The sequence below is a fragment of the Astyanax mexicanus genome, chromosome 2 (genome assembly GCF_023375975.1).
Source record: "Astyanax mexicanus isolate ESR-SI-001 chromosome 2, AstMex3_surface, whole genome shotgun sequence".
NCBI lineage: Eukaryota > Metazoa > Chordata > Actinopteri > Characiformes > Acestrorhamphidae > Astyanax > Astyanax mexicanus.
The window spans coordinates 2,685,066-2,698,401 of record NC_064409.1 but is presented as its reverse complement, the minus strand read 5'-3'; the positions used below and the strand labels follow the sequence as shown (position 1 = coordinate 2,698,401).

General features: G+C 40.8%; 2 protein-coding genes across 3 annotated transcripts in view; one reads left to right on the top strand and one right to left on the bottom strand.

The window, feature by feature from the left end:
- LOC103042771 (PARP1 binding protein) overlaps nucleotides 1-9,632 on the top strand; it is a 27,392-nt gene extending 17,760 nt beyond the window's left edge. Inside the window, exons 10-11 of one of the 2 annotated variants that reach the window (XM_022671764.2) lie at nucleotides 5,832-6,006; nucleotides 8,110-9,632. In XM_022671764.2, the coding sequence (XP_022527485.2) occupies nucleotides 5,832-6,006; nucleotides 8,110-8,417 (483 nt within the window). In that variant the 3' untranslated portion in view covers nucleotides 8,418-9,632. Of the gene's footprint in view, nucleotides 1-5,831; nucleotides 6,007-8,106 lie in introns of both variants that reach the window. The other variant, XM_022671763.2, reaches the window with a different exon arrangement.
- On the bottom strand, nucleotides 9,594-13,336 carry pmch (pro-melanin-concentrating hormone). Its single transcript, XM_022671766.2, has 3 exons — nucleotides 12,991-13,336; nucleotides 11,031-11,202; nucleotides 9,594-9,838 (listed from the first exon to the last, which is right to left on the bottom strand). The coding sequence occupies exons 1-3, from the start codon at nucleotides 13,234-13,236 to the stop codon at nucleotides 9,789-9,791; spliced, it is 468 nt and encodes a 155-aa protein (XP_022527487.1). The 5' UTR covers nucleotides 13,237-13,336; the 3' UTR covers nucleotides 9,594-9,788.

The following is a 13,336-nucleotide window of genomic DNA, read 5'->3' as shown; positions in this document are numbered from 1 at the left end:
ATTTTGTATTATCTAACTGTAACTCTAGAGCATCAATAAGCAGCAGGTTAGAAATGTAACTAACTGATTGCAATCACAGCAGCCCTGTAACAGATCATGAGCGGAAAATGCTCCTTTCCTTCCAAGCTTCTTAAACTGGCAGCCAAAGTGATTAATCTACTTTTCTCTGTTAATATTAGGACTTTATTATCGTAATAATATGACTTTACTCTTGTGACTTTTCCTGGTAGACTGTATTTGTTAATATGTATATGTAACCTATTTAATAACCTATTTAATAATGAGGTGTGCTCAATGGCCTGGGATTTATGGTATTTACAGTATATATTCTTACAGTTTCAGTCACAAAAACACGATTTATAGTGTTGTATGCTCTGTACAAAACGGGATCCTCAAATACATGTTTCAACTTCACACAATTTAATGACCTATTTATCACTGTGTTAAAGTTTAGTGTATATGAAATGGTTTGGTGATGTTCAATGTTTGTCTGTCTTTTTCAATAGACTGATCCTCATTCACTCTGTGGCCTTGTAAGGTTTTACTATTAGCTTGTAAAAGTATTTAAAAAAATAAATATAACCTTTAGTAAGCTCTAAAACCACTTAAAGTAGCCCGTTCCAAAGCAGAACCTTGAAGAGGCCTGAGAAAGCCTGCGGATTTCCGTGCATGATAAACAATGTCCGTTTTTTAAATTTCAGGAACGAGTTTCTGTCCAGAGATGAAACTGCATTAAGCCCTGCGCTGCATGCTAAACACATTTTGGGAAAATGGTTTCTTTATTTGATTGCGCGAGCAGATGTCACTTTAGCTCCCTCCACTCTGGCCGGCTTCCTGTGAGTGCGCAGTAATGGTCCCTAGGTAGCTCACCGCTTCCTGAACTCGGCGGGCGGAAGCTTTTCCGCATCCATTTCGCTTTGAAGCCGCCGAATCGGCCGCGTAACTCGACTAACAAGAGGGAAACTTGAAAGGTTATTGTTTCCTGTTGTCTGCAGAACGACTTTATCCCATCGCCCTCTTCCCAGCCTGACGTCAGCCGACACACACACACACACACACACGCAGTAATGCAGGAGACTCTGCAGCACTTTCAACCCAAAGTATTTTATTTATTTGTGTGCTTTTTATGAAACACATCTTAGTCTTAGTCTCTTAAACTGTCCTGCACTTTTTCCCATTTTCGCCCCAAATACCCAACCCACTCATTAGGACTCCCTCCATCACTAGTGATGCCCCAACACACCAGGAGGGTGAAGACTAACACATGCTTCCTCTGATACATGTGAAGTCAGACTCCACCTCTTTTCGAGCTGCTGTTGATGCATTGCCTTCACGCTTGGAGGAAAGCGCAGCAACTTGGTTCTGATACATCAGCTCACAGATGCCCTGTGCTGCAGACATCACCATAGGAGTGATGTGGGGAGAGAGTGCCAGCTGGACCCACCCGGAGGGAGCAGGGCCAATTGTGCTCCCTCTGAGCGCCGGCAGCTTGATGGTAAAGCTGCATGAGTGGGGGTTCGAACCTGTGACCTCCCGCTCATAGTGGCATCATACAAATGATTTGGAGAAAAGATATTTTGCATTTGATAGTTGATTTGCCTTTTTAATATGGTTCTTATTTTAATATCCAATACAATATTTTAAACACGGGCAGCATTTATAATCGTTATATTGAAATTTATTTTATTTTGCACTACCTTGTTTTTGTTTTTGTAAAGTGTAAAATTTTTGGTACAAACTAATTTAATAAAGGCAGTAATTTCACGAACAGTGTGGAAGCTGCAGCCAATAGCGCACAGCGTACTCTCAACCGGAAACAACCTTCCACCTCGAGGGACTGCATCCAGTCATTTAACCAGGACAGAGTGCCAATCTATATCTGGGCAGATAGTCATACATACATTTTATATACAGACAATACACATACCTATACATAAAAATCAGTTTAGGGTATTCAGATACGGATTTAAACCCAAGACCCCAGTGCTTCTACTTTTCTGTTTTTTTTTTTTTGTTTTGTTTTGTTTTTCTTTCTGTTAATGTAGGGTTATTGCTGAGCGTACATTAATGTGCACATGCATGTCGGTGAGTTATATTTTGTATTGCACAGCAGGCAGCAGTTCTAGTTGTCGTAGCATGAGAGCATCACTAACAGACGAGCACTGTTGCACCTCATTGCATATTTTTGATTTATCAGATCGATGCAGAACAGCACGTTCTGATAAACCCACACTCCCATAGGCAGGGGGTAATTGCTATCACCTGCTGCTCTCCAGCATTGTGGGCCTCCTCCATCCGTCTCCTTTCATTGCTTCTTTGAAATGCTTCACTGCCCCCTTTTTGCCCCCTAGGTCAGCTGGTCCAGAGAGGTTGTGTCAGGACAGGCACTTTGCTGCACTATTGCTGCACTTGTACATGCTGTATATACCTCAGTTCCACAAAGAGAAGGGAACAATCCGATACAATATCTGTATCAGGGCTGATATTGACCTTTTATTTAACGTATCGGATATTGGGCAGGGGTCGTTTGATCCTCTTACCGATCCATATTCCAGTCCACAGCTTGAGCTGGACAATAAACCCGCCGTAACATTAGCAAGAAAAGCGTCAATGATCCGGATTCCAGTTCCACAGTTTACCCTGAACCCCCAGCAGCTTCAGTCTGCGGCTAACTGAGTAACGTAAGCTGTTTCTCTACAAAAAAAAAAAAATACTTTTTTTTTTTTTTTTTTTTTTTTTTTAGATTTTTTACTTTGGAAACACCGAACAGCTATACATAATATTTGTAAAGTCAGCATCTGAGAGGTGAACAGATTAACACCAGCAGTCTGTTAGCCTAGCATTAGCATTGAACCCACAGCAGCTGCATTCTGGTGTTGGTATTATATATTATAACTACAGGATCTACAAACACTAACCAGCACCAACGCACACCCATCTGCTGTTAAAATTAGCATAAAATTAATTTAATTCAGAAATAGTTAGCATCGCCAGTTAGCAGTTAGCCATCTCCATTAAGATCTGCCATCTGTTAGCCTAGCTAGCATCGCGGCATCAGCAGCATTCCAGCAATGTAAATGTAATAAATAACTATATGAAGTGAACTACCGCCATAATCCACATTATGTCAAACCACTCATACCCACTTTAACCAGCACTAGGAAATCAATCTGTTATATGAAAAAAAACACAAAACAGTAATTAATTCAGCTCGGAAATACAGTTAGCATCACCAGTTAGCCGTTAGTCATCTCCATTAACATCTGCAGTGTGTTAGCCTAGCTAGCCTCTAGCCATCAGCAGCATTCTGGCATTGTAAATGTAATAAATAACTATCTCAAGTGAATTACAGCCATAATCCACAATATATATTAAACCACAGATCTTACGCACTCTAACAAGCACTAAGAATACAATTTGTTATTAAAAAACACAAACTGAAATACAGTTAGTGTCGCCGGTTAGCTGCTAGCCATTGCAGCTAATCCACTAAGCTACGTGTCAAAATAAAAGACTCCTGCGCAATCAGTGCAAAAATTAGTCTAGAGCCCTGTATTTATTATTTAACATATTTAATTTTATTTAATAACTTTTAAAAATATATATTTAATAAAAAACTGTGTTTTGTATGGAGAGCATGTTAAATAAATTACTATAGAATGCATTTACATTAAATGCACTTGTATATACTCTTCAAGGGCTGTGTGGTCTGTTTTAGCCCTTTTTATAATGTATCCTTAATCATAGTACTAATAATAAACTAGTAAAAGTATCAGTATTTGTATTGGTATCGCAGTTTTATATCAGTTAAATGTCGTAATCGGAGCGGTAAAAATTGGAAAAAAAAGTGGGTAGTCACATCACTACTTCCAAACACAGGGATTAAAAGTTATACTTCATGCCGCCATGTTTAGCTGCAATCGTCTTTTCCTGTGTAATAATCGGGATGCTCTCCATTAGCATGCAACCAGGGCATCCTGCTGCACTGGTCTAAGCCTCCGTGTCTGAGAGCTACTGTTGTTTTAGGTGTTCTTTCAAGAAAGTGCTTTGATCTGCTGCCCCTTTCACATTTCCAATCCCACCCAACTTTTTTTATTCTTCTGAATTCCACTCAATTTATTGCGGCCCGCTGGCACAGAGGAGGGGGGGACTGTGGAATCCCGCTAATCCCAAGCAGGCGTGGATCAAACGAGCATGACTGTAGCGGATCAGCACTTCTCAGAGACCCTGGAGACCTCTAGGCCTCATTTAGGTTTCATGAGCAGCTCGTTCTGTTCTCCACGGCCACTGGTTTAAAGCATCTTCGCTCTGTCTGGACTGGCAAGACTCCTCAATGCATCAGTTACTTCATCAGTATTTGCAGCAACTTCAGTCTTGAAGAAAAGACCATTAGAAAAGGAGATTAAAGAAAATGTAAGATATTGTTACACCTATAATTTGTTTTATCTTGTATATATGCCCTTAGCTTGGTTTGTTTTCACACAGGGGAAAAAAATAACCCAAGTGCACCGAAATGCATTAAATCTAACCATGTTAGAATGATTTCTTCTTTTTAAAGGGCTTTTTCTCACCAGCACTATGCAGTTTGTTTGTACCATTTAGTGTCTGTTCGTTTGAGCAGGTGAGCAGAAAACAGTAATCGCACTCATGTAGCTCAAAACAACTAAAAAAAAAAAGACCTCTGGAGTGGTTCACTTGTGGTGAGAACATAATCTGGTCTCAATCCGACCAAGCTATCATATTTATTCCTGCTTTTATTGAGCTAAACTGCTGATAAGAAACAGTTTAATCTGAGACATATATTAGCCAGATAACACTTATTACCATTAGCTATGAACAAACACTGTCTTTGCTGCTGCTCCATGCTCTATGCTGTTTACACACTGAGTGCAGTCTGTGCTGTATTTACTGCTCACAGCTGCACGACTCTTTATTTAATACACGTACATCTGCATTTAAGTTTATGCCTGTGTGAAACCAAACCAAACAGAGGGAGAAACGCTCCAAATAAACAACCTATCATTAACTGATCCGGACCATAGAAAGTTTAACAACTACAGGTGTAAGAACGCTCTTATTGGTCAGACCTGTCTGGGATGGAGCCAATACAGTTCAATACAGGAAGTGTGTTTTATCTGAAACAATGTTGCAAAGTTCAGCTATATAGACAGCAATGTAAATGCAAAGAGACCAACTGAAAAAGATATAATAAAAGCTTTTTTGCGTCCATTAGAATTTAAAAAGGTTCTGTTTTAGGGTAAGTTGCCGGTTTGTTTATATAATGTATTTTATATGATCTCAAATACAAAAAAAGTTCTTGGTTGTAAGGTGAAAAAAATGTAAGAAAAGCTTCAAGTGGCTGTAACACTTTTGCAATCAACTAAATATAGACCAATTGAAATTAAATGCTCTTAAATTGACTTTATTACAACTCTATTACAAGATTTTATTCCATCAATTAAAGGATAAAAATTGGTTTATTTTCTGTTCTCTGTATAGTTGCCAGTTTGTTTAGATCACACTTCTTTTATATCTGCAACACTTTGATTTCCATGTTTTGGAATCTGTCCTGTTTCTCTCTAAAATTAAAGCAATGCAAAAGCTATATAAACTATACTGCTCGTTTCTCCCTAAATGCAGAACTGCTAAGCAGAAAATGCCTGTGCCGTATTTCTAGCTGTCTAACAGATGTGTAAATGGAATGTAGATAAATCTTATCAGGACGTTCTGTTCACACGAAACCTAAAATGCTGTGTGTAAATAGTCTTTTAGGCTCTCCTTTAAAAGGCAATCCATCAAAATATCCGTCTCTTTGTTTTTCTTTTTTTCAGGTGAAGGAGAGAATGATCCGCTCTCAGTTCGCCTGCACGTATCAGGAGGATCTGCTGCCTCTGAACCGGGTGCTGGAGTTTCCCAGCAGCAGCCAGCTTCCCACCTGCGTTCATCCTGCTCCCAAACTCCCTTCACCTGTTCCTGAAGAGGAACCGGACACCAGAGTAGCAATAGGTAAACTCCCAAATACTGTCTTTTACCTACGGATGTCCCTGATCTGATCACAGGATCAGAAATCAGGATGGATCATGACATTTTAAAGGGATAAGAATAGCTATCTGCCTATCGAGCCATCTATTACTTTCATCCACCACGCTTCATTTTCCTCCAAATTGTCGACACACGCCACCACTGTACTGAACCCTGATCTCTCAGCCCTTCCTTTCTTGCTTTGTCTCTTTTGTTGCTCTTTCTCTCACTCTCTCTCTTTGCCTCTCTCTTGCACATTGGCCTGCTCTTTTTCTCTCTCGCTCTTACTTTCTCTCTATCTTTTGCTCCATGTCTTGCTATCTGTGCGTTCTCTCTCTCTCACTCGCTGTCTGTCTCTTGTTTTCTCTTGCTCTCTCAATGTCTGTCATGCTGTCTGTGTGGGTTTTTTTTATTTTTATTTATTTATTTATTCCCCCCCCCCCTCTCTCTCTCTCTCTGTCTCTCGCTCTGTCTCTCTCTTGGTCTTGCTGTCTCAATGTTTCTCTCTCTGTCTCTCTCTCTGTCTCTTGCTCTGTCTGCCACTTTTTTGTCTTGCTGTCTGTTTTTCTCTTGCTCTTTGTCTTTCTTGTTCACTTATTCTCTTTTGCTTTCTCTCTCTCTCTCTCTTTCTCTCTCGCTCCATCTCTCTCTTGGTCTTGCTGTCTCACTGTTTCTCTCGCTCTGTCTTTCTTTCTCTCTCTGTCTCTCGCTCTGTCTCTCTCTTGGTCTTGCTGTCTCAATGTTTCTCTCTCTGTCTCTTGCTCTGTCTGCCACTTTTTTGTCTTGCTGTCTGTTTTTCTCTTGCTCTTTGTCTTTCTTGTTCACTTATTCTCTTTTGCTTTCTCTCTCTCTCTCTCTCTCTCTCTCTTTCTCTCTCGCTCCATCTCTCTCTTGGTCTTGCTGTCTCACTGTTTCTCTCGCTCTGTCTTTCTTTCTCTCACTGTCTCTCGCTCTGTCTCTCTCTTGGTCTTGCTGTCTCACTGTTTCTCTCGCTCTGTCTTTCTCTCTCTCTCTCTCTTGCTCTGTCTGCCACTTTTTTGTCTTGCTGTCTGTTTCTCTTTTGCTCTTTGTCTTTCTTGTTCGCTTATTCTATTTTGCTCTCTCTCTCTCTCTCTCTCTCTCTGTATAATTGTCTCTCTCTCTTTCTGTCTTACTCTCTCTCTGTTTCTAACTGTCTCTTGCTCTCTGTCTTGCTCTTGCTTGTTCTATCTCTCTTTTGCTATTTCTCACTGTCTGTCTTGCTGTCTCTCGCTCTGCCTCACTTGTTCTGTCCCACTTGTTCTTGATCTCCCTCCCAACAATACAAGGAACTACCAGTACTTAGAAAAAAATCAATTTTTCAAACATTTTAAGAAGTGCAGACTAGTACAATATTAGACTTTTACAAACACATTTGTTATTAAAATGGTTGATTTATTTATTTATTTATTAGTATTTTTTCTTTCCCTTTATTGCCAAAGTATCAGATCAGGACTCTGAGTATCTTCCGATACGATCGAATAACTCGATCGAGACGTCCCCAACCCTGAACTTTCCTTCAATACCAAAAACGACCCGTTTCATAATAACCTTTGTGCGTGTTTTATGGCAGTTGTGCACTTTAGAAATACAGAAGTCCAGCGTGTTCCAGGTCCCTCTGACGTCATTCTGTGGGATTAATGCCCAGGTCCTCCTCCTGATCCAGTGAGCCAGGGCTTCCAGCTCTGCCCAAGCCTCTGCCGGGGGACTGGTACTTAAGATCAACCTTTTAAAACCATTCCCTGTGCTGTGGAACCTGGCCGGCCCTGGTCTGTAGTAAAAACTCGTATCTGTACTGCTGTGTATCTCCGGCTCTCTCTCTCTCTGTGTGCGTATGAGAAACCGGGCTCTGCTCCACAGCATTACATGACAAATGTTCAGCTTCAACTCTGTAATATAAACACGCTGCCTGTTAAACTGCAGGCTAACGTCAGCAATTTCATCATCGCTTCACCCCGATCCTTCTCCTCCATTTTTCTTTGTTCACACCAATTCCCATACATGACTCATGATTTTTTATTTATTTCTCTCTTCTTTTTTTTTTTTTATCTTATTCACGTTCTCCAGCAGAGGTGGATCCAGGGGCCGTGAGGGCTGTGAGTTCGGCCCTCGGGCAGCGAAGCAGCAACGCCTGTCCACGAAAAGGTAGCGCTGGGCCACGTGACCGCACGGCACAGCTCCAATCGGTCGCAAAGACCTCCAAAAGGAAGCTGGCAAGCAGAGAGTGTGAGGAACATGGACGCGAGGAGAACCAGCCGCCCCAGAAGAGACCCCCCGCCAAATCCTGCAACCCAGGCCCAGCGAAGAAGAGCAGCAAAGCCTCCAGCAAGAAGCTCATAACGGGTCAAGGAAAGCTCACGAGCTTCTTCAGACTGTGATTTAAAGCTTATCTGTGGCGCCTCATCAGCAGATCGGCCTGTTTTATTTATATTTATTGCCGTTTCAGTGGTCATTTCAAGTGCGTTTAATGTGGAGCAAAGTGAAATCGTGTCCCCTGACCTGCATTTGCAACACTTCAGATGAGATGCATGTATGAAATCATTCTTTAAAGAAGAACTCTGGTGTAAAATTGACTTTGCGTATAGTAAAAAGATTAAAACATGATTAAAAAGTACTTACATTTGTTGAATAGCACACCTCCGCTCTCCTGCAGCTTTCCGAGATCCAGTAATTGTGCTTTTTGCCCAGCACTCTTTACAACGTCCAAATCGGGGCATATTTTGCCACGATAAATTATTTTTACAGGCTCAAAGTAGCTCCACACTTCATTGCTAAAATCTGGAGAGCCCTGACATTTAAAATGAGGCACTAATAACTTAAAAAGTACACAAAAAGCTTATTAAAAAACACTGTTAACATCCTATAATGCTAGCTTTCAGCTCAGAGCGCCGCCATCACTGTACTGATAATGACGTAGACCTATATATACATAGACTCCGCATAGCCTGACTCCTGGCGTAGGAGTTTAATACACCTACTTTATAATAATAATCACAACTTTTACCAGATTTTCACTTAATTTGGTTTGTTACAAACAGTAGATATGTAGTAATTATACAGGATGCTGTCATACATTACAAATACTTGCTTTCATGCTGAAATACTTTGTATTTTGTCCTTTAACAAAGACAGACGTATGGTATAGCGTATTAATAATTGTTAATATGCCTCGATTTAATTGTCAGAGCTCTTCAGATTCTACCAAGGAGGTGTGAAGCAACTTTGAGCCTGGATAACAGTGTAAAAATTGATTTTATCAGAGCAAAATATGCCCTAGTATGGCTGTTGTAAAGAGTGCTGGGCAAAAAGCACAAAATTACTGGATCTCAGAAAGCTGTAGAAGAGCGGAGGTGAGCTATTCAAGAAAGTGTTTTACATGATATGCCAAAAGTAAATTTTACACCGGAGTTCTCCTTTAATGTAGGATTATTTAAAGATTTTACTACTTACTACTTGCTGCTTGAGACTAAACCCATGTAGAGACGAGTATTTCTATATGAAGGTTGTCTGTATGTATATATATAATGTGTATAATTCTTCACAAAGCATCACTCTTTACCTTTTAATAAAGTTTTATTCAACTTGTTTTTTTACATCTGTACAGCAACTTCATTTCGTTTGTGTTTTATTATATTATTTTCTCAGAACACAGAAACAGAGCACAGTAGCATACAGCAGATCTGCAGGATATTCATGGTGGGGTAGAAGCAGTCAGTCTGTGTGTGTTAGTTTGGTGGTGTGTGTTGGGGTTAAGCTTGCCAGCAGGGTCGATACACTCTCCCGATCATACACCTCAGCACTGAAAACAAACACACACACACAACATCTTTAAAAAGAGAACTTCAGGAAACAGTAGAAACGCGTATTAAACAGCCAATCAGAAGTTTCACATTTATAACAATAAGTTGCTGTTTTCTTCAAGGTACAGAATATCTATTGTCTCTTTTGTGATTTGTGTTTAATTTGGTGTCTAGAACTTTTTTTAATATAGACTACTAATATAAGCCATGTATCTGTCTGTCTGTGTCTGTCTCTGTGTCTCTCGTTCTGTCTGTGTGTCTGTCTCCGTGTCGCCCGTTCTGTCTGTCTCTGTGTCTCTCTCTCTGTCTCTGTGTGTCTCTGCCTGCTCTCTCTGTCTCTGTGTATCGGTCTGTGTGTGTGTGTGTGTGTGTGTCTCTCTCTCTGTGTGTCTGTCCATCTCTGTGTTTGTGTCTGTCTCTGTCTGTGTGTCTCGTTCCCTCTGTGTCTTGTTCTGTCTCTGTGTCTGTGCGCCTTGTTGTCTCTGTGTCTCTCTCTCTCTGTGTGTGTGTCTTGTTCTCTGTCTCTGTATGTCTCGTTCTCTCTGTCTGTGTGTGTCGCTCTCTGTCTGTGTTTGTGTCTGTGTCTCATTCTGTCCTTAGCTTTACTTGCCTCACCAAACTTCATATTCAGACTTAATATACTAAATTCAGAATTATATACTAAATATATTTTTTACTTACTTTAGTCCACACTGTGTGTGTGTTATGGAGTCACAGTTATTGAAGAATGACTGGCTAAAATACTGTTCACTATAGGTGTACAAACAAATAGACAATAGACAATATTTTACGATTATCAAAAATGATTGAGGTCATGTTCATTTTTTTTTTTTTGTACGATAAATCAATTCGATATTACGTTGTAAGAGAATTATCTTCTCTGTTCTCTTTTGGGAAAGCAGTCCTACAGCATGGGTTTTCGTTTCTGTTGTATTCTCTCAGTTAAGTAGTAAAACACTCAATGTTTGGAGAGCTACTCTAACTCTGTCGAGGATCAATGTCATAGGTGCTGTCAAAACGTTGAAATCCTATATTTACTTTCCTCTGAACGACTCGAAACGACTGAGGAAGCTGAAACCGCGTTGACGAAACACATCGCCCAACCGAACGCACGGCCAACGCGGGCTACCGGCCACGTTCTAATTCTGCATTCATCAATGAAGCCCAACAGAAAAGAGAGGGAAGGCCTACGTGTGCTGTCCAAGTCTCTTCTGGCCACGGCGTTGAGGCCGTCTACATCACGCCGCTCGTCTTTCAGGACTCCGGCAGGAGCACGATCCGCTCTCCGCAGCGACAGCAAAGGGAAGGGTCGGCCAGAGGTGGGGCTAGTGTCGCTCGCCGCAGAACCCTTTAATCCAAGATCCTGAGGGAACAGATCGTTTCATGATCACAAAGCGAATTTTACAGGCCGCTGTAAACCTTTTCTGCTGACCAACCAGCAAAAGCAAGCAAGCTCATTCATAAATCTCAACTCAAACCACCGTTTCCTCTTCGGGAATCTGTTGTATGAAAGCTCGAGCACATCACGTGTGTGTTTTTTCTCTTTCTAACCACACCTGGAGATGTTTAAAGTTAATTTGAACAGCCTACACCCAAAGGCTCCTGAATCGTTCTGGTATGTCGTATTGAGCGTGGAAGAGAACCCCACATGGAAGAAATGGCTCAAATTGCAACAGAGTTTCCCATCCATGCCTCACTTTTACCCCCACTTTCTTTCTCTTTTTCCTTCCTCTCAAGATCACACTGTGGCTGCTTTTCTTCGTAGCTACGTTTTTTTCCCCTCCATGAGTCCCAAGCCTCTCCTCTGTTTGATTGTTCCATTACAGCACTGATAACTGTTACAGCATGAGGCTCATCCATTGAGCTCTTTCCATTGGGAAAGCCATGCTTTAGGATGGATTTGAGCCAAAGATGTAGATGTTTTTAATGATGTTTTAATGATTAAACATTTTTTGTTGGTTCCTACAATTTTATGACTTGGTGGTAGAAGTTTATGGAGAAGAAAACACTTAATGTGTATAGAGGGGAAGGTAAAATTGTACAAGGGGTTGTTTTTAAAGGTTCTTTTTAAGTGTGCTACTGTCAAGATGTGAACGTACATAAATATGTGATTTGATTTTAATTTTCTTTTCCAGCCTTCATTTATTCCTTCCTTTCTATACCTCCATCTGTCCTTTCCCTCTCTTTTTCTTGATTCCTTTCTGTCCCTTTTCAGCTTTCCTTTATTGTTTTTCATTGAACTTTTCCTTCATTTTTTTCCTTCCCATACCTCTTACCTTTCCATCTTTTTTGCACCCCTTTCTTTCCTTCTACCCATTCCTTTCCTTACCCATCCTTCCTTTTTTCCTGTCCTTCATTTCCCATCTTTTTTTTCCTTTCCTTCCACTCTCTTTCCCTTTTTTCCTTCCTGTATCTCCCTCCTTCCTTTCCCACTCTGTTTTCTTCATTCCTTCCTGTTCATTCCTCAGCCTTCCTTTATTCCTCTCTTTCAGTTCCCTTCCTTTCCTTTTCTCCCATCCTTCATTCCTTTATGTCCCTTTCCCACTCTTCTTTTCTTCCTTTATTACCATCCTTTCTTCCTTCCTGTCCCTTTTCTTCAACTTTATTTATTCCTCCTTTTCACCCTTTTCCTTTTTATCCTTTCTTCCTTCCTCTCTTCCTGTCATCCCTTTTCTGTCCTTCCTTTCTTCCTTCCTGTCCCTTTCTCAACATTTTTTCTTTTCTTTCTCTCCATTTCCTAGTCTTCTGTTATTTTATCCTTCCTATCCCTTTCCCACACCTTTTTCCAGTTTTCCTTTATTCCTTCTTTCCTTTATCTCCTTTCTTCTTTTCCCACTTCTTTTTATTCATTCCTTCCTGTCCTTTTCCAAGCCTTCCCATCCCTTGTTCCTTGCTGTCCTTTTCCCACTCCTTTCTTTATCCCTCTCTTCCTTACTTCCCATCCCTTTCCATTCCAATCCATCCTTACTCAAATACATGTACTAAACCTACCAAATAGATAATTTATTGATCCCCGAGGGGAAATTCTAGTAGATTTTCTAGAATTTTCTACCACACCTGATTTCAGTAAATTAGTTAAATTAAATCTGTGTAAGCTTGCAAATTAGATTATTACACATGAATGTATTAAGGATTAATGTAAGAAACTTACTGAAAGGATGAAAATCCTCTTGGTCCCGTCTTCATCAGCCAGTCTTCCCTCTATGATGGGGAATCTCCTTGAGAGAGCGCCGCTCCCCACTGCGTTCAGTAGATCATCATCCAGCGCTGAACTGAAGCTGTCCGGGACGAGTCGCTCTTCGTCCGTTCGACCTGCAGGCAGAGCGAAGGCTGCTGAATGAAAGGTGCACCTGATGAAAAGCGCCAGAGCGATGATGAGTGAAGATGAGTTGACCATGATGTCGGGATTCAGCTGATCTGGTCGTAGAACTTGCAGTGAACTTGATGTTGCCTGTTTGATGTTTTCTGAAGACTTCTTTTATAGTAAAGCTGAGGAA